Source organism: Ambystoma mexicanum, chromosome 14 (assembly GCF_040938575.1).
Source record: "Ambystoma mexicanum isolate Mex_15411 chromosome 14, UKY_AmexF1_1, whole genome shotgun sequence".
NCBI classification, from domain to species: domain Eukaryota; kingdom Metazoa; phylum Chordata; class Amphibia; order Caudata; family Ambystomatidae; genus Ambystoma; species Ambystoma mexicanum.
Genome location: NC_090940.1, coordinates 223,146,614 through 223,167,525, shown reverse-complemented (window position 1 = coordinate 223,167,525; position 20,912 = coordinate 223,146,614). Strand labels below are relative to the sequence as shown.

At 50.6% G+C, this 20,912-nt stretch overlaps 1 protein-coding gene across 3 annotated transcripts in view; it reads left to right on the top strand.

Moving 5' to 3' along the window:
* Nucleotides 1-20,912, top strand: part of EXD1 (exonuclease 3'-5' domain containing 1) — a 1,277,614-nt gene that overhangs the window by 674,577 nt on the left and 582,125 nt on the right. For all 3 annotated transcript variants that reach the window (XM_069638368.1, XM_069638367.1, XM_069638369.1), the window contains exon 7: nt 17,040-17,126. In XM_069638368.1, coding sequence (XP_069494469.1) covers nt 17,040-17,126 — 87 coding nt within the window. The remainder of the gene's footprint in view (nt 1-17,039; nt 17,127-20,912) is intronic.

The following is a 20,912-nucleotide window of genomic DNA, read 5'->3' as shown; positions in this document are numbered from 1 at the left end:
TGTCACTGTCTCCTCCGGTGAAATTACCCTGCCCGTACAACATGCTGTCACAGGACAGGGGCAAAACGCTGCACCCATGCCCACAGACCCTGAACTTAGCAGCCTGGCTCCTGAGGTCATAGAATTTGGACATTTGCAGCTCCTACAGAGATGCATGGACATTCTCAGAGAGACAAGGAAACCGAACACTCGCTACTGCTGCTCCAGCAAGTGGAAACGGTTCGTCATCTGGTGTACGGCTAAGAGCATCAACCCCGTCAACAGCTATCCCACACAAATTGTTCTATACCTGACTCACTTGTTGGACTCAGGATTGATCTTTAATGCAATTAAAGTTCACCTAGCTGCACTCTCTGCATACACTAAGTCTCAACATAAGGTGTCATGGTGGAAAGTTCCAGTTAATAAAGCCTTCATAGAAGGAGTGAAAAGAATCTGCCCTCCTATATCTAACCCAGCTCCCGGATGGGACTTCAATGTTGTATTAACCAGACTAATGGGCTCCCCCTTCGAACCCATGCATAAAGCAACCTTTAAGAATCTCACTCTTAAAACTGCTTTCTTAATAGCTATCACCTCCATTAGAAGAGTGAGTGAACTACAAGTGCTCTCTATACTAGATCCCTTTGTAACAGTTCACAAAGATAAGGTGGTTCTACGCACATACCCTAGGTTTGCACCGAAGTTAATTTCAAAATTCCATGTCAACCAGTCTATAGAACTACCAGCGTTCTTTTTCAAAACCCATCAAACTTGGGAGAAAAAAGCCTGCACACACTTGATGTGCGCAGAGCGGTCATGTTTTATATGGAAAGAACTAGACCACTGAGAAAGACTAATCGGTTCTTTGTCTCGGTGGCGGCAGGAAGAGAAGGAGATGCAGTTTCCAAATCCACTATATCTAGATGGATTGTTCCAGTGCATCACTCTCTGTTACACTCTTGCTAAGAGAGAACTGCCCTTCAAGCAGAGAGCACATTCTACTCGAGGCACTGGAGCATCCATAGCATTCATTGCAAATGTTCCCCTTGAGTCCATTTGCAAGGCGACAACCTGGAGTTCTGTACACACCTTTACAAAAGACTATTGTTTAGATGCCCAATCTAGATCTGATTCCCAGGTGGAACAAGCAGTACTAAGACATCTTTTCTTCTATGCACAGAATGTGATTCTAAGCAGGTTAACAAACATCAGAAGACATGCATTACTTACTGTAAAAGCATTTCTGATGGTTGTATCTGCTTAGATTCACATGTGCCCACCCTTCCTCCCCGCTCGGATGGAAGGAACATAGACGTCTTATTACTTTCTCTCTTTTCTGTACACACTCACGTGGTATAAGGCTCCCTCATGGCCGAAAAAATACAAACTGAGGGACCTCGACACGTGAAGGATTTTGGGTACACTACACGTCACTATAGGGATAGTATTACAAACACGCCTATGTCGACGTCCACTTTTCGACTACGAAAAACAAAATGCAATACTCTGCAGTGACCACTGGATGTCGGACTAATCACAGCATGTGAATCTAAGCAGATACGACCATCAGAAATGCTTTTACGGTAAGTAATGCATGTCATCCAGCCTCCCAACCCCTAATCCACCCAGCTTTCCCAATCTCCACAACAGAAGCCACCACTCCTCTGTTCCAAACAACTGTCCTCCCTGCCTATTGACCACACATTGTAACAGTTACAGTGGTGAACAATGCCTGAGAAGCGAGTGTTTCACGGCTGCGGCCGGTTATTTCTCTGCATAGTCCATAAACTGCTTTGATGTAGCCACATATTTTGTATGTCTCCCTTCACACAAAGAAGTGATATTTTCTGACACCAAAATGTCCCAAATCTTCACCCAACACATGTGAAGTATCTGACACTTGGGGCTCTTCCAATTAAGAGCAATGACCAGTCTAGCTGCCAGTAGCAAATGCCCTATCAGGGATGCCATAGATCCAGACAGCGGGAAAAACCCCATCACCCGTATCCCCCAGCAACACCATCAGCGGTTCCATAGGTAAGGCAATCCCTGTGATCTTTAATTCTAGCCAAAATCTACTTCCAAAAGAGATCAGCTTTTCCACAATACCATAATATGTGATTGAGGGATCCCTCAACATTGCACCCCGCCAACAATTGGAGTATTCAGCGTTAATGTGATGAAGTCCGTGTGGGTTGAGATAACATCAGTAATACACTTTATATGCGCTTTTCCTGTCAGTAGCACAGTGGGAGGATTTATACATCAGGGCCCAAATACGCAGCCATGTATCATAATTTATTGAGACTCCCAGATCCTCTTCTCATTTACTCATAAAAAGCAGGTGGAGGATTCACTCCCCCGTGTCTAGCAGTTTTTTTGAAGAAAGATCAGGCACCTAGTTCCTCCACCTTTGATCGATGCTGTCACGACCCTCAGCCCTGATCCCCACTGGCAAGCCCATTGGCCAGGTGGAATCAGGGCTCGGATCACTAATAAGGCCTGGCATCCACTTCTCAGGCCCTCTTGGGGCCAGTCCTGGCACCTTTGGCACCAGGCTCATCAGTAAGGAAAGACATCTGCTTGAGGAACTACTTTATTTAGGCTTTCAGCCAACATGGAGGCATCCACATAGTTTGATTCCTAGAAGCAAGCTATGCGGTCTAGTGTTTTGGGTGTGGTGGCCTACGGACTACTTTACCTGGACTACTTTACAGTGGCTATATAAACCACACCGAAACAAGACAACACGCTTTGTGTTACTTTGCTTCTAGCAACATGACGCTCAACGTGTCCAGCTTTCCCACTAGCCTGGTAAATTCCGGACCTGCAGAAAAACCCAGAACATCGTTAGCAGCAGCATCTTACCTGCATTCATCATCCTTCACTGCTCGCAGCTCCTGGGCAGCTCTGTTGGTCGAGTTCACCTCCCGGATCGAAGGACCTGAGAAAAGGAGAAAGACATCATTAAAGGAGGTAGTGGAGACATTACAACCACAAAGCGCTTAAAGACTTACCTGGTTAGTTGCTTTTCGGCCGGCATAGCTCCGGAACTCCATCTGCGCTGGGAACTCACCGTGACCTACGAAAAGAGAAAAGCACAGGTCATTGAGGACAAGACATCGCTGCACTACGCAAAGCGCCTCCTTCTCCAGCATGGGGTCTGGCATGGATTCACATGCTCATGAATATTCCCTGTCGTCAGGCTGGGAATCCTCGGTAAAGAAAAAACCAGTATCAGTTTCGTTTCTGATCTGTCTTTCGTAGTAGCAACCAATCACTGATCTCTGCGTCATACTGACCACAGCCAATGACTGCCCTCTACCTAAGCCCCGCCTCTGGCAGCCATCTTCAGATTTTTACCGCACGTTCAAGTGTTGGGATCCTCGTGCTATTGCTCTCGAGCCTTAGTGCTATTTTTTCACGTTTTTTCTCAAAAACTTCGATTTTTCGGTCAAAAAGAGCCTCAAGCTCCACCGTTTCTTCATCCGATCAACGGGGACCCGTGTCGGATTCGTCTACGCCCATAAAGGGTGAAGATTTCATCGAGCTACGCTTTTGGAGGACTCCAGAAGTTTCTCAGGCCCATCTCGGACATGGCCCAGGAGAAGGGAAGCTCGACGCTCGGAAAGCTGTTCAGGGTCTGCCCTGGATGCCAGCTTCAGAATGTCTTTAAGGAGGACGAACACTCCTTTTGTCTTTACTGCCTACATGAGGACAAGACGCACGTGGAGAAGGACTGTGCGTTTTGCGGCAATATGTCGGAGCGGACCATGAAGGACCGCCATCAACGTCTCGCCAACTGGCTGGAAGGGAAGAGCCCGTCAGGCGAGAAGAAGAAATCCGAGCGGTCTTCTGAGACCTTTGAGGACGCCCCGGCGACGGGGGTCCAACACAAGGCCAAGCACCGTGAGTCCGCTGGCACCGGGAGCGCCGAACGGTCGGGCTCTACGGGCGCCAGGCAGGGCGCATCCTCCCCGGCACCATCAACCACGAGCCAACGCTCTGGTTCGGGTAAGAGGAAGGCCGAGCACCCGGCGAAGCTCCTGGAGAGGCCCCGGTCGAGCTCGAAGGCCCCATCGGAGGGAGAGCGAGACAGTGCCCCCCCCCCCAAGGAGAAGGCGGTGAGCGCACCTAAGGTGGTGAAAGCCTTAATCATCCGGCTAAGGCCTCTATCAAGACCGTCGCGGCAGCCCTGGCTCAGCCTGTGGAGGCTACACCAGTGGTGGCGACCTCGGGGCTCAGAGTCTCCCTGCCACCGCGGAGGGAGTCCTCTTTATGCCCATCGACAGGACCCCTGTGAAACCTCCGACGGAGAAGAGAAAGGGGGGGCAGGAGGTCGTCGTGGATTCGGCCTCAACCTCTGAGGAAGAGCTGATCGAGGTCTTAAGCCACGGCGTTGGCTTGGAAGAAGACCAGCCCGTCGGGAGGGATCCCGACGTAGGAGACGACGATATCGTTGAGGGTGCCGACAGGGCCCCTGACCGCCCGTCGGACTCCCCTCAACCAGCGCCGCAAGACAACTCGGCGGCCATTTTGTTGGCTATACAGTCCTTATGCTCAGAGATAAGGACGAGACCACCAACGGAGGAACCGCTCCCGACAGGGGACCCGGAGCCAGGCCCTTCTGGGAGCCCTCCCCCTAAGAGAAGAAGGATTCACCCTCCACCTCCTTTTCAGCCATCGCGCCCTGTTCAGCCCTCCTCCCCGTCCACGACTCGTGGGGATGATACGGGGACTGACACGGCCGCGACGGGTACGGACGACGAGGTTTACGACGAGGATCTGCCGCCGTCACCTCCCACCCGGGCTTCCCCGCCCGACGAGATTGGATCGTTTCACTCCATGATCGCCAGGGCATCCGAGCTCTTCCAGCTCTGCCCGGAAGAGAAGAAGAAGGAAGGTTTCCTTTATCAACGGCGCGAGGCCAAGAGGAAGACGGTCCTCTCCGTGCCTCTACTGGACGATATTTGGGATGAGGGCCTTGCCCTCCTCAAGAACCCATCCACGACGCCGGCTAGAAGGGATCGGTACGAGAAGAAGTACCGGGTCCCGGACGCGGCCCCCTTGTGCCTCCGGGCACAGCCGACCCCGGACTCCGTCATCTCCGCGGCGGCCAGGAAGAAAGCAGGGGGGGTGCGGCCTCTACGTCGACTTCCCCGCCGGACGGCGAGGGAAAGAAATTGGATACGATGGGACGCAGGGTCATCTCGTCTGCAGCGACGACGATTAAGGCGGCCAACGCCTTGGCTATCGTAGCCCGCTACTACAGGGAGCTGTGGTACAAACTGGCCCCCCTGCTGGACTTCCTACCGGACGACAAGAGGGCGGATGCCCTAGAGATCTTGCAGGAAGGTGAGGTGGCGTCGGACCACACCATTACGATTGCGACGGACATCGCCGACACTGGATTTCGCCAGTTGGGCAACGGCGTGTGCCTTAGGCAGCGTGGATGGCTCAAGGCTACTGACTTCCGCCAAGACGTGCAGACCAGAGTCTTGGACATGCCGTTCGATGGAAACAACCTGTTTGGGAAAACAGTGGACGATTCCCTTCAAGCCATCAAAGCAGACACGGAGACGGCCCGGGCTCTTGGGGTTCTCCAGCAACGGCGGCTGCCCTTTCGGAGCGGCGGAGGCAAGGGTGCCTCCAAAGGTTCCGGCGGCGGATTTTCCACCTACCGTCAAGTGGCCCGTTCGTCGTCGCAGGAAGCTTACAGGGGACGAGGCAAGTCAGGCGGACCCCGCCGTCGTCGCCAAGGTCAAGGCGGCAAAGCCTCGTCGAAGCAGGACTGAACCGGCCGTGGGGTCGGGCCCCCACCGAAGCACCCCGGTGGGAGGCCGGCTGGCGAGCTTCGTCAGCGTGTGGGAGTCCATCTCCACCGACCGTTGGGTGCTGGACGCCCTAGCCCAGGGTCACGCGCTCGAGTTTCAAAGAAGGTGCCCGCGCGTCCCCCCTGTGGCCAGGAAAGAACTTCACGTCCCTCAACTTCTCTTGGAGGTAAAGGCGATGCTCAGGAAGGGCGCCATCGAGCTCGTCCCAAAGAGGCTTCGGGGCTCCGGAGTTTACTCAAGATACTTCCTCGTGAAGAAGAAGACGGGAGGATGGCGTCCCATCCTGGACCTACGACGACTGAACAAATTCATCAAGGCACAGAAGTTTCGGATGGTCACCCTCCAACACGTCCTGGGTCAGCTGGAGGAGGGCGATTTCCTGTCGTCGTTGGATTTGGAGGATGCCTACTTCCATATTCCCATCCTAAAGGGACACCTAAGGTTTCTCAGGTTCGTGGTCCAAGGGCGTCACTATCAGTTCAGAGCCCTTCCCTTCGGACTAAGGTCGGCACCCAGGGTGTTCACCAATTGCCTCGCACCGGTGGCAGCGCAGCTGCGCCGAGAGGGGATCCACGTCTACCCCTACCTGGACGACTGGCTCATCCGAGCCAAGACGAGGGAGCTCGCCGTGGAGCACACGGCAAGGACCGTCCAACTTCTCACGGACCTGGGATTCTCCGTAAACTATGCCAAGTCCCACCTGGTGCCCGCGCAAGACGCACTGTTTCTGGGAGCGAAGCTCGACACAGTGTCGCTTCTGGCCTCCCCGTCGGAGGAAAGGACGAGGGCCATTCTGGGCAAGGTGCAGCGGATGCTGGTTGCGGACGCGGCCAGAGTGAGGTCCATCAAGTCCCTCCTCGGAATGATGTCTTCTTGCATTTACCTCATCCCCCTGTGCAGGCTCCGGATGCGCCCGTTGCAGGAGTTCCTGGACGCGCGCTGGATCCAGACGACGGGCAGCTTCGAGGGGAGGATCACACTCGACGAGAGTTTCCGACGAGCGATCCGGTGGTGGGGCACCCGCGCACATCTGACGGCGGGCATGGACTTCCAGACCCCCGGCCACCAGGAGACAGTGACCACGGATGCCTCCCTGGAAGGGTGGGGAGCGCACACCGAGAATCTGCACGCGAGAGGCCTTTGGCTCCCGACGGAGAAGGCCCTCCATATCAACGTCCTGGAGCTCCGTGCAGTGTTTTGGGCCCTCAGGTCCTTCCTTCCGTCCCTCAAGGGCAAGGTGGTGAGGATCTTCACCGACAACACCACCACCATGTTCTTCATCAGGAAAGGGGGCGGAACCAGGTCCCCAGCCCTGTCCAGGGAGGCGCAGGATCTGTGGCATTGGGCCGTCGCCCAAAGGATGTTTCTGGTGCCGTTTCATCTGGCAGGGATAAAAAAACACCCTCGCCGACTCACTCAGCAGGGAGCTGCGCTCGTGCCACGAGTGGGAACTACGACAGGATCTAGTGGACCGCCTCTTCCGACGGTGGGGCACACCCCAGATCGATCTGTCCGCGACGGCGACGAACTCCAAGTGCCGGAGGTTCGCCAGCAGATTTCCCCAGCCGAGGAGCATGGGCGATGCTTTCTCGTTCCCCTGGGAGGGCCTGTTCCTATACGCGTTCCCTCCATTGCCATTGTTGATCCGGCTCATCAACCAGCTCAAGAGGTCCCGGTGCAGGATGATCCTCGTCGCACCTGCGTGGCCGAGGCAGATATGGTTCCCGGACCTTCTGGATTTGCCAGCGTCCCCGTCAATCAAACTGCCAGTGGACGCGGATCTGCTCTCCAGGGAAGGAGGCGCCATCCTCCATCACGACCCGAAGTCGCTAAACTTGCAGGCCTGGCTCCTGCAGCGTTAGAGTTTGGAGGATACGACATACCGGCCGACTGCAGAGAGGTTCTTGCAAAGGCCTGGGCGTCCTCAACTCTCAAGTGTTATGGTCATAAGTGGAAGAGGTTCTGTGTCTGGTGCCGTGCACAGAAGATTGACCCTCTGCGGATTATGGCTCCCCAAGTACTGCCGTACCTACTGACGCTGGCCAAAGCTGGACTGGCGCACGCGTCCATCAAGATTCATCTTGCTGCGATCTCCCGATACACCAGAACCACGGGGCGAACGTCCTTGTGGTCTCATCGTCTGGTGAAAGAGTTCATGAAGGGACTGTTCAGATCGTTCCCGCCGGTGAAGGCTCCGGCCCCGGCGTGGGAGCTCAACGTGGTGCTGACCAAGCTCATGGGACCTCCGTTCGAGCCTCTGCACTCGGCCCCGTTGAAGTTCTTGTCGTGGAAAACAGCGTTTCTTGTGGCCATCACCCCCGCACGACGGGTGGGAGAGATCCAGGCCCATTCCTGCAAGGCCCCGTACTTGACTTTTCACGACACGAGGGTAGTGCTCAGGACGCACCCCTCCTTCATGCCCAAGGTGCCGTCGGACTTCCACCTCAACGAACCCCTGGTGTTGCCTGTTTTCTTCCCGTCGCCTTCGTCGCCGGCTGAGAGGTCTTTGCACTCGCTGGATGTGGCTAGAGCGTTGAAGTTCTACGTGGACCGCACAAAAGGTTTTCGGAAGACGTCACAACTCGTGTGAACTTTGGACCTGTCAATCAGGGGAAGGCTCTCTCGAAGGCTTCCATTTCCAGATGGCTCTCCGGCTGTATCATGTACTGTCATCGGTTGGCAAACCGACCCCTGCCTGGCCGTCCGAGAGCCCATTCCACCAGAGCGATCGCAGCTACCACGGCGTTCCTATCTGGTGTGCCCTTGCTGGACATCTGCAGGGCTGCTACGTGGAGGTCGACGCACACCTTCACGAAATTCTACTGCGTCGATCGGGATTCCAGGGAGGAGTCCAGGGTCGGCCAAGCAGTGCTGCGCAACCTGTTCGCCTAAGGTGAGCCTGGTAAGGAGGTAAGATTTGCTTAATGTTGAGTTTGATGTGATGCTTAATGTTGAGCCTTTGCCACCTCCCGTGGTTGTGCATGTGTGTACTGCTATGTATTCTTTATTCATGAGCATGTGAATCCATGCCAGACCCCATGCTGGAGAAGGAACAAGTTACTTACCTGTAACTGCTGTTCTCCAGCATGGGTCTGGCATGGATTCACATGCGAACCCTCCCGCCTACCCCTCTGCGGCTCTTCACTTGGTCATACTGCCACTTCACGTGCTACCAAATCTGAAGATGGCTGCCAGAGGCGGGGCTTAGGTAGATGGCAGTCATTGGCTGTGGTCAGTATGACGCAGAGATCAGTGATTGGTTGCTACTACGAAAGACAGATCAGAAACGAAACTGATACTGGTTTTTTCTTTACCGAGGATTCCCAGCCTGACGACGGGGAATATTCATGAGCATGTGAATCCATGCCAGACCCATGCTGGAGAACAACAGTTACAGGTAAGTAACTTGTTCCTTACCACATCATAGCGCTATAGCGCGCCATCATCTCCAGGTGGGAACCAGCATATCCAGTTCTCCAAGCGGACACTCCGCGCTCATAGGGAGATAAAAAAGAGACATTTAGAACAGAGAAAAGGCATGCAAGAATTACGATGCCATCAATCGCAATAAAACCTACCTGAAAGACACTACAAGGGCAGCAGTCAGTGAAGTAACTGGACCGCCCGTTCCTACAAAAGACAACGTGTCCCTGCCCAGAGAGCAGGACGGAGAGCCCACCGATTCCGACAACCAAGCGGAATCCCATCGACACCGAGAACACACCAGGGAATCATTGGGAAGGGCACCAACGACCAACTTGCTGGGTGGCGTCCCCGTGGATACCAGGTGAGCGTAACAGATGGTTGAGACACGCAATGGCACAATTGCACATAATGAAACCGCTCTGATTCATTCAAAGGTAAGACCTGTTTGCATTCATTAAAAGACAATGGGCTTCCGACTTTATACAGCTGATGTAAGCTTTCCAACCCCACAGCAACCCAAGCTCCAAATCTCACTTTCTCGCAACCCGGCTGAAAGGCGAGATTGTTCCAAACAGGGATAACCGGACCTGTCCCCACCGGAGTACCCCATCTCTGCAGTGCTTGCTACAGGTAGTAGAGTGTGTGCCTATTAGACGACAGCAGCGTAGCCCCCATCACCCATGATCCTCCCTTGACCCAAATTATTAGAGCCTAGAGACCTCTTCCCCCGAGGAGATGTCAGGAACCCCCACACTTTGCCTCTCAACCGCCTTTAGAGGCTTTGTCAAAACCTTTCTAGAGACCTGCGCCCGCCTGTTACCTCAAATGAAGTGGAAAGTCTTATTCTGCAAATTGCGTAGATTGGCATCTGGAATTCCTACCAGTAGCGCCAGGCAGAAGTATAAGAGTCAGGGAACCAAATTCATCTTAACAGCACTGATCCTGCCAAACCAGGATATCTCCTGCCATCCCCATCTAGCTAAGTCCTTTGCCAGTTCCCTAAAAAGAAAGGGGAAGTTTGACTGGTACACTCTAGAGACCCTATTTGGGATCTAAACCCCCAAGTAAGGAATAGTCACCCGACTGTACCGTATTGGAGAAGTGCCTCCAAACCGCCTGACTCTCGGAGCGTACTGAGACGTCCAACCCATATGATTTGTTGCAATTAACAGTAAATCCTACCACCTTCTGAAAAGATGTTGGCTCCATCAGCGTGGCATACAGGGATGCGCAAGGGTTCACTAGAGTCAAGAAAACATCTGCATATAGTGAAATCTTATATTGCTTCCCCCCTAAAGATACCCCATTGATTCCTTAATTTCTAATATGGCATGCGAACGGCTCCATTGTCAACGTGGACACCAGCAGAGAAAGGGGCCCCCTTCCTGGTCCCTCTGGTTATAGCTAGGTTCAGAGAGTAGTGCAGTCGACTGCTCACAATAGTTGGCGAGAACCAGCTTGATAAAGTTGGGGCTGAATCCAAAGGCCTTGAAGGTATGCCTAATATATCCCCAGTGCACCCTGTCGAACACTTTGAGAGTCTAGTGCCACTATTCCCAGCTCACCCCACTTGTGTGGCCCACTTCAAGTATATCCAGGACCCGCCTGATGTTATCGTAAGTACTCCGTCCCGTTAAAAAAAAAGGTTTGGTCCCCATTTATGATAGAAGGCGGCAAGACCTCCACCTGCCTCATTTCTTAAGAAGCAGCCTCAGAGCCATCATGATGCAGTGGATCATGTAAGGAAGGCATGGTATCAACAGTAAGACGAGAAAAAAACTGGTGAAACTTCCCAGTAATGCCAGATGCTCACAAACTGCTCTTTAAATCAAAAGCTGCAGTCTATTTCTCCTGCAAACAGTAAGACCGACACAAGTGACCACAGTTCAAGAGTGTTTATTGAACTTTTATTGAACCTAAATCTACAGATGGGAGCACGCTACGGCCATCAAATAATAACACAGTCCTAGTAATGTCTTGTCAAAATGACAGGGCCTATACTAATAAATCTATTGCCGATCCTTACCTCTTGATATAAATTGTGTGGGAAACAGTGTTATGTAATCGAAATAAATGGTCACAAAATGATATGTCAGGATGTTCAGGCCGTTGGCCTCCCTTCCCAATGTTTTCAGCATGGGACAAGGAGGTACACTCGAGCCTAGCACAGTCTCTGGCCATTCCAGCATGAGGATACAGTTTAATCATTAGCATCAGGGCCTTCCGTGCCCAAGTCTATTTTCCTTCCAAGGTCTCTTGATTCAGAAGGCCTGATGCAACAAACAAGTTATTTTCCTCTTGCAGATTTTCACAGTATTCAATTTCTCAGGTGATTCACTGTTCATCTCGGATCACCCTCAGTGGGGCTCCGATCCTTTCACCACAATGTTTGTACATTTTTCTCATGCTCCCAGTTTCTTGTAGGATATTCTTTCTCGAGTGATTCACGGTTCACCCCGGATCGCCCTCTGTCGGACTCATATCTTGGATCCCCCTCGGTCGGGTTCAGATCTCGGATACCCCTCAGTCGGGCTCAGATTTTGTTTAACTTAAAGCTCAGAACTTTGAACTTGCTTTAACAAAAAGCTTTTAGCTGATCTCCCTCCGCCGGGCTCGGACCAACTTCGTATATAATTTCAACAACTATCGAAGTCTTTTGGATGTGCACAGGGTTTTGCTTAACCCGTTGCAGGACCACTTCCATTTTACAATTAGTTATCATTATTCATCACATTTGCCTCCTTTCAGCTGGATACCCAACAGAGACTTTCGAATGAACAACCCATGTGGTGCCAGACGACTCTGCCTTCGGTATCATATCTTGCTTTCAAAGTTGCTTGCAACCTTTGCTTCAACACAGACTGGTCTGGTATCAGTTTCCCTAACTCACCGGCTGGGCTGACTTCACTGGTGATGCTTTGTTGTAGGAGCTAAGGACATATCACAGCGGCAAACAATTCTCGCTGCCTTGACTATTGACGCAGGAGAGCCCCGAATACCTCTGACACACAATGCAGCGTTCTTCAGCCTCGATTCCTGGTCTTATGTTTCCTATTCTTAAGGGTTTATGAAAGTAACAGTCTTTTGATGAAAAGGTCAAGGGCACTTCCCGGTGTCCGGTCAAAGTTTTGAAAAAATAGTTTTGACAGGTATAAAGTTTCGACGCAGGAAACAAAAGTTTCGAATTTTTTCTTTTTAATAGTAAAGGGTTTATTATAATTTGGTTTAGTTAAATAGGTGTTTTAAAAAAAACAGGTTTGGGGGGCCCCCCCATAAAAAAATTTAAAAAAATAAACTCGAAACTTTTTTTCCACACTTGTATCGGCACTTTCACCAGTCTAAACTTTGACTGTTGAAATAGTCACTATAAACCGCACTTCCCTCCTTGCAAGCCTCTTCTGCTTTGCCGGCTTTCTCCTCGTGTTAAACTGGCATCGTGGAACCGATGTTTCCTTGTGTGCTTTGTCTTGCTCAGTATGTGCTCTCATGCTCCGCCTTTTATCCATGTGGGGAAGTGTAATGGAAATCAGGTGTGTCTAATGGTCAGTGATTGCCTGACCCTGCCTGACCATTGTTTTGGGACATGTCAGGTGTACAGCTTGGGTGTTAGTCTGTTTTCTCTCACAGTGAGCTCTCTGTGAGAAAGTGTTTGTGTTGGGAAAGGGGGGGTAAGAGGGGTTGAGTTCCTAATTATCCTACCTGATAGGATGGGGTAAAGGTGTTACAGGGAAAGGGATACCCTGTCTCGCCATCCGGTGTCCCACTTCCACTTCCCGAGGATCCCCCACCCAGGTGATCCTCCCACACTGGTCCACCCCCAGCAACTGGATCAAAAAGTGATGGCTGTGTCCTGGCCACCTGGATGACAGATCCCCGGAGACTACATTAAGGAAAGTGTAACTCCAGCACATTAACTCCTCAAAATACACTGCTTTTGTGAACCACACTCAAACAAACAGTATCTGTGCCAGACCTACAATAAAACCTGCCATTTTCCCCTCCCAGTCTGCCCACCTAAGCCATCAGGAACCTGACACTGACTACTTCATAAGTAGCGACTGGAGCCAATCACTAAATTAGACACTGCAACTGAAGAATGCACAGGAGAATGCAGTGAGGGATTCTTATTAGTCTAGGAACTCTAGCACTTATTAATTCTTTCAATGCATGTTTACACCAAGGCAAAGTTTTCCCTAGTGCCAATATGAAATGGCATTAGCACTAGGGAAAACTTTGCCCTGGTGCAAAGATGCATTGAAAGTATATGTTTATGTGAACTAGGGCAATGTTTGATCTAGTGCTAGTACTAGGAAAAATTGGCCTTGCCATGGTGCTAAGGTTTTCTAATATGGCCCCAATATTTTTTGCACTAGGGCAAACTACTTCGCCCTAGCGCTAATACCATGCAATATTGCACTGTAATCTGGCCCTACATATGTTTTATGTATGATTTATTGATCCCACATCACAGGTGGAAGCTGCCCTTCATTCATTGTTTTTCATCTGGTCCCACCAACTCTAACCTCCAAGGCATAGGTATCTGCTTTCTAATGAGGTCTAAATTTGGAACTTTACTTTTTTTTTTCCACACCAACACTCCAGCAAATAGGGCCGCCGGGCCCGTCGGGGCTGCTCCACACCCCCAGGCACCCTGCTCCAAGCCCTCACAGGGGCTGCGCCCGTGCCCGCCTAGGCTCTTCGCAGAGGGGGCAAGCCTGCGGTCCAAGCTCCTGCCCCTCCCCCTCCGCCAGGGAGCCGGCGTTCGCGCGGTTTCTGCAGCCGGGCGGACTTGCCCCTTGCTACCGCTCAACGCCGAACGACGGCCGTGCTCCGGCTTACAGGGACCCTCAAGCACCGGAGACACGCTCTGCCGGTGCACAACAGTTCCAGCTCACCAAGGGGGGGGGGGTCCAACCTCGACTCCCAACTGGCTAGGTGGGCCCAGACTGTCAAAATCCTCACCCTTGGAGAGGAGATCAGCCGAGACCAGTCAACACATCTCGGCGCCCCCTGGTGACTCAGAACTTTACTTTTTAACCAAGAAAGGACCTTCTATATTGGGCATAGCAAGCTTTCCAAGATGTTTGGGCTCCTCAGTGGCACGATTACCATAAATGCCAACTATGGGGCTGTTTGTGTAGATAGCACATAGAACAAACAGTGCTTGATTTGAAACATCGCTTTATCAAGAGCACCTACTCAAAGACGCTCACAACCTCAGGCATGATACTGTGTTCTTCCCAGCATCAACCCCCCCCCCACCCATATCACGCCCCCCTGCACACTTGATCATTTCTTCTTCGTGCTCTACCAGATGCTCTTGCGCCTCACTTGTTTCTGCTCCAATAGATGTCAGTGAACTTAAGCCTCTCTGCGGAGCAGCAGCTGCATCCAAGATACCACCACATAAACGTCTATTTTATAGTAGGCACTCGTAACCCGCTCATTGCATTGTCCTTGAGTTATCAAGAAACAGTTCATGGCTCTCGATTGCAATACTACCTTTGAAGAAGATTAACGTGCCATCTTCTCCCAGCCTAAGAAAGCACCACTTATTGCCCGATTTTCTCTGATGCTTAAATCTATAAAAATTCTTAGCTAATAGACTGCAGTGGTTCCTCCCGAAACTGGTCTCCACAGAAAAGTGGATTTAAAAAAGATACAAACGCTCATGACAATTCAAGGAAGGCCATAATCATAATTGGACTGTCATAGAAGGAAACACACATTCTCCATTCTAACCTTAGATTCTTAATATAATAAAGTATTTGTGAAACTGGATGGGAACTTTGGTAGAGATGTTGGGGTGATTTTGTTTTGGCCCTAGCTTCATTAAACGTATCGTAGACAACTTTACCCAGCCCACAGTCAGAACACTAACTCAAAAGATAACCATTTCCATTGGAACTCAGCAGTGCTGTCTATTCTACCTGATTGTTGCACTTGGCACAGAAGCTTTAGCACTGAAAATCTGTAACTGTAGCCAGATTCTGAGATCCTAATAGCCTCTAAAAAATGGAACTGTTTGCAGATGACATCCAAGTTCTTCTTTCAGCATTGGTGGAGCTTAAATATTTTGAAGACAGATCTGTTTTATTGTAGCAAATCAAAATGGCTCAATATTTCTCAATCTCATAAAACGATAAACACTCTCACCCAATAACATGCGTTTCTGTGGAAAAGAGTTTACTTTAAGAGCCCCGGTATAAGCTTGACAAACTCACAAGATGCATAGTAGCAACGTCAGTGTAACTAATTAAAAGTATCCAAAACATGTAATTAAGTCAAAATCGCATGTCTATGCAAATATACCATTACAAGAGAACTGAAGTAAGCGCTAAGTAACATTATTTTTGTTTTTTATGCTTCAAATGTTTCTTCACACTGTGAAGGCCTTATAGCATGGCTGTGAAAATTGGGACTGGTTTGCTTGTTGTAGTACTTCCATTTATAATAGTCTGTAACAGTCAAGAGGGTCAGTTATACCATGGAGGGGCCCGAGACCCAGAGACCCACCAGGTTGGGGAATGGTGGGGTCAGGGGATATCTAATCCAGGCGAAGCACAGACGGAGAAATGTAATATGGAACTCCAGGACGTGCCCAAAAGAGTCGGAATGCAGCCTTTCTGCGAAGTAGCAGAGACGCCGACGTTCGAATCTGGCGGCGGTCTGAAAGACATGGAACCTTCGGGCAGACACACGAGAGTCAGAACACCGCACTCATGCGAATTAGAAGTGACGCCAACATTCGACTGACAGCCGGCAGAGAAATCAAGGAACCGCGAGCAAGGAGAGGCTGGGCTGCCGCAGCATAGGGAACCTGCGGGTACTCGGCATTTGTAACCCACCTGAGAACCGCAGAGCCGCGGATTATGAAAGTCAGCGTTGTAACGACATAATAGAGCAGGACAAAAACACGAGACTCCCAGAGACCCCCCAAAACCCTTCCAGGAAGGAACTAAGAACTCACTTGGTCAGAGAGGACTGGAACAGGGAGCGGGTGGAGGTCGAGGACAGCTTGCAATGCCTCAAGGGAAAAGGGGGCGGGGCTTGGGAGAGTTTATATAGACTGGAGGAGGAAGTGAACACTGACTGGCCTGTTAAACTCTGCCTATATAAAGAAAACGTTGGAAGGCGAGAGTGTGTTCATTCTTGGTTTTGTTGCAGATCGAACCAGACAGGACATCAGGAGCTGCTGAAGGCTGGTGGGCGTATGAGGACTAGGAGGAGAAGCCTTGCCAGAATTCCTTGCCAGATCCCCTGCAAGGATCAGAGAAGAAGCATAAGCACAGAGAAAGGACATTCCAGCAACTTTTGATTAAAGCTTATTCTTTTCTTTTTATCCTTTTTGAAAATAGTCTGAATAAACCCATTTTAATTTCCATCAAGCTGCCTAGCTGTCTCATTGTCACATAGTCCAACCGTGTTCCTTGCTGCATACAAATGTAAAAGTGTTCTCCTGGTTCGGGGAGCCAAAACAAACTTCAGTAGTGTGACAAGTAGGTGTTTATAGAGTTTGAATCAGGAATGTGGTGTTTGGAACTAAGATTGCTTGAGTTTCCAGTGTGTAACTTGTTGTTGGCGTGATTTTTAACATCAACACTGTAAACTGTTTTTGTTCTGTCCCGGTTACTTTTCATTGACTTGATCTGTACCTTGAAAAACTACTTAACACTGAATTTCATAAAACGTCCCATTAATGAAAATGGCGTGGTTCTTGTTTGGGAACATGAGCTAATCTTGGGTCTTTATTGGTGTTTGCCTTCAAAAATATTTTACTGTTTTCCTTTCCATTAGGTTCGGCATCTTAAGAGTCAAAATGTTCTTGGAATAGCTGCTGAGGGTGTGACTGTTTGTCGCCATGGCAAGCTTTGCTGGCTTCAGGTCAGTCATCAAATTTGTTGTGAGATGTACAAAAGATTGCTATTGAGAACTAGCAGAATGTATATTGCATTTTTGTCTGCCTACTGATTTTTCTGCTTTCACTCATTTTGGACAAAAAAAGGAAAGTAATCTTCAATAACTTATTTCAATTTACAGGGATTGCATGCTGGCGATTGTCAATGGTCTGACTTCATGCCTTTTGGGTGTTTTGTTGAAACTGCTCTTTCATGGGTTGTCGTGAGAAGAATACAGCTTGCGAGGGATGCTTTATTATATAATTTTTGTCTTATGCTTTCCTCATCTTGAACCATCCCTGGACAGAGAGTTTTTTAGAGGTTGCCATTTCTCAAGTGTTAGTGAGTGCAATGACAGGGTAGGATTGGTAATCTCTGGAAAATATTATAAAGTTGTCCAGTCTGCAGACTTGTTTTTTTTGTTTAAAATCCTTTTTTATTCGAGTAATGTAAGGAATTATAATACAGAAATCTATCAATCTGCAATTTTCTTTTTTAATTACTTCCTGACAACCAATTCTTGAACAACCAGTATTTTAGTCCCACCATTAGGCTCCCCAACTATCATTGCCTGATTTACTAGAACTCATTGCCCTTTAAGAGATCAAGAAGCATTTAGGAAAATAGAAGTTACAAATAAACATACCTTGTACAATGGGTCTTGCTGGGCACATCATAGAAAACATGGAGCGGGTGTATATTGCCGGGAAGATGACCAAATAGCCAGGAATTGCTCCAGCCACCCTTGAACTAAGCAAGTCTTTCATTCAACCCTAATAAAAAAAGACCTCCAGTGCAACCAGTACTTCTCTCTATCCCTTTGCCCCCACTCAACATTATTTAAGTACCTTGAGTCGATGTAGCCAAAAGCAGCATACAGTCGGGCATTCCCCCAACTCATGACTGTTTCTCAAACAACACGAGGAAACACTCAAATTATTCTTTCTCAGCCTCTTGAGGATGTTGTCCCATTTTAGCACTGTATCTGTTTATATTTTAACTTCTTTAATTGTTCCCGCATACTAGACATGACCATTGTTGTCCAAATCCATTCCCTCTCAATTTCTGAGAGATTTTCTCAGATCTTTTTTGCCATCCTTGCATGAACAACAAACTATCTTGAGGTGTAAGGGTCCCATTGAGCAATCCATAGCTATAACTAGTCAGTTCTGTCTGCTGTGACCGGCTCAGTAGCCTGACCTTATCAAGAAGGGATAAGGGACCCTTCTTAGCCTGGGAACGGAGGTCTACCAGGGTGTACACTAGGGCCATTCCTACCCCAGAAGAGAAGGTGGCAGTTGGGAGGGCCCCAATCCCTATCCTTTCCTTATGGAGTGCCGCAGGGTTCCATCCTCTCCCCAGTGATCTTAAATCTATACATGGAGCAGCTGGGAGCCCTCCTAGCCACACACAACATCCACATCCACCAATACGCCAACGACACACATCTATACCTCAAGATCGACTTCATCAAGGCTATCCATAGGCTCAAAAGCTGCCTCTCGCTGATCCAGTCTTGAATGTCCAGTGCATATTTGAAGCTCAACCCATCCAAGACTGAATTCCTACTCCTCACCAACAACACTGAACACCCATACATACAGACCTGGCTATCAACCATGAACTCTCAGGGCTTCACACCTAAGCTCAAATCCTGTGCCAAGTCCCTCAGGTTCCACATCGACAAACACCTCTCCTTCAAGACACGCATAGCTAAGAAAACTCTTTAAGCTTGGTATCAGCTCTCCCTCCTGTGAAAAGTCAAGCCCTTCCTCCCTCCGGACAGCTTTAGATCCACCGTTCAAGGACTGGTCCTATCCCACCTGGATGGGTGCAATGCACTCCTCAAAGACCTCCTGTTGTCCTCCCTTGTGCCCCTGAGAAGTTTCCTACACGCAGCCGCACGCCTCATCAAGGGTCTACGCAGATACAACCATATCACCCGGCTGGTTTATTCATTTAACATTTTCATTTTCTAGTTAAAACATATTTTGCTCGCTTATAAAATACTCTCGTAGGAAATTCGACTTACATTTTTACTCCCTAAAAGTCATTTCGAGGGGATTGGGTCCTCCGACGTATTCCATATCTATGACATGTAATCACCACAGCTGTGCTGCTTCGGAAACTTTTTCGGCGTCTGCGTCCTGCGTCGATGACGTCGATGCGCCGCGGACGAGGACCTCCTCCGACGTCCGACGTCATCCGATGTGATAAGTAGGACGCACGACGCCAGTAGCCTCAGTTCCGTTTTTTCCGCGAACGTGTTGCTTCGTGTTTCTCGGTTCTAGCCTCGACTCATTAGAGTTCTGTTCTTTCCGGTTCTTCGAACCTGTTCGTTTGTGAATTGTTCCTTCGACGATGTCTTCCACTTCGTCTTCAACCCCGCGTCCGGGCTTCAAGAAGTGCGGGGAGTGTGGGTCCAAGATGTCGGTGACTGACTCGCACGATGCCTGCCTCTGGTGCCTCGGGGAGGCCCACGACACGGATGACTGTGTCGACTGCCTGTCGCTCACGTCCAAGGCCTTACGCGAACGTAAGAAGAAATTGTCGGTAGGTCGGGTGTCCAAGCCCCGGAAGTCAAAGTCGGCGGGGCTTTCGACGGATGATTCGAGGGGTGACTCTCCGCGTCATCGTCGGAAGTCTCGTCGGTCTTCTTCTAGGAGTCGGTCTCGCCACTCCTCGGCCTCTTCGAGGCATTCTCGGAAGCGCCGACACCGGTCGCCTTCCAGGTCCTCTTCAGAGGACTCTGCCCGGCACGTCGGTTACCCCACCAGCCGTGCGACGCCGGAGGAATGGGCTTCCTTCGGGAAGAAGATGTTGGCGATTCTTGAGTCGCAGGGTACTCAACCGTCCGCGCCCCCGAGTGGGGTCGGCCGTGAGAGGTCGAGAGCCACCGCTCGCAAGAGTGGTCGGCGCGAGTCACGGGAGAGGTCCCGTTCGGACAAGGGGGCTCGTTCTCGCCGTACCCGTTCCAGGTCCCGGTCCTCGACGCGATCGAGACCGTGTGCACCTGTGATGTCTTCGAGGAAGACATCGACGTCTGAGGCGTCGAGGGCGTCGACAGGCTTTCTCGAGGCTCCGGCTCCGAGGAAGTCGTCGAAGCCGTCGACGGTCAGGTCGTCGAGGGACACGCTCGGAGCTCCGGCTTCGAGGGCTGTGTCGACGCCGCCGATACTGGAGGCGCTGCATCTGACGTCGACGCCGATTTCCTCGACGTCGACGCCGATCCTCTCGGCGCCGTTGCCGGTTTTCTCGACGTCGGCGCCGATTCGCTCGACGCCATCGACGCCTTTCGTGTCGGAGGTGCCCCGTGTCTCGGGTGTTCCCCCTAGGAAGGCTCTGGTTAAGAGCAGGCACTCTCGGGTGCCTTTCCACCACTTGGATTATATTTCGGAGGCGGATGAGGATTCGGATGGCCTGGTTCCTAGTCAGGTGCCGGATGACATTGTCTCGGGCCATAGTCAATTTGACGATTTGAGGCAGTCGCTGCATGATGCCAGTGGACTGGACACCTCTCCGGAGGTGGAATTTGGTCGGCCTGAGCCTGGCTCCCATGCCGATTCCTCATACCGGCGCCTTATGGCTAGGGTGTCTGAGTATCTGGGATGGTCTGCTCCCCCAGGTGAGTTTGTGCAGGATGATCTGACGGACATCCTTGATGTTGGTCCCCCAACTGACCCGGTACTGCCGTTCCATATGGCTTTACAGCGTAGGGTGGCGGCGGCTTGGACTGCTCCGGAGAGTCTCCCGGCAGTGGGCAGATCCTTGT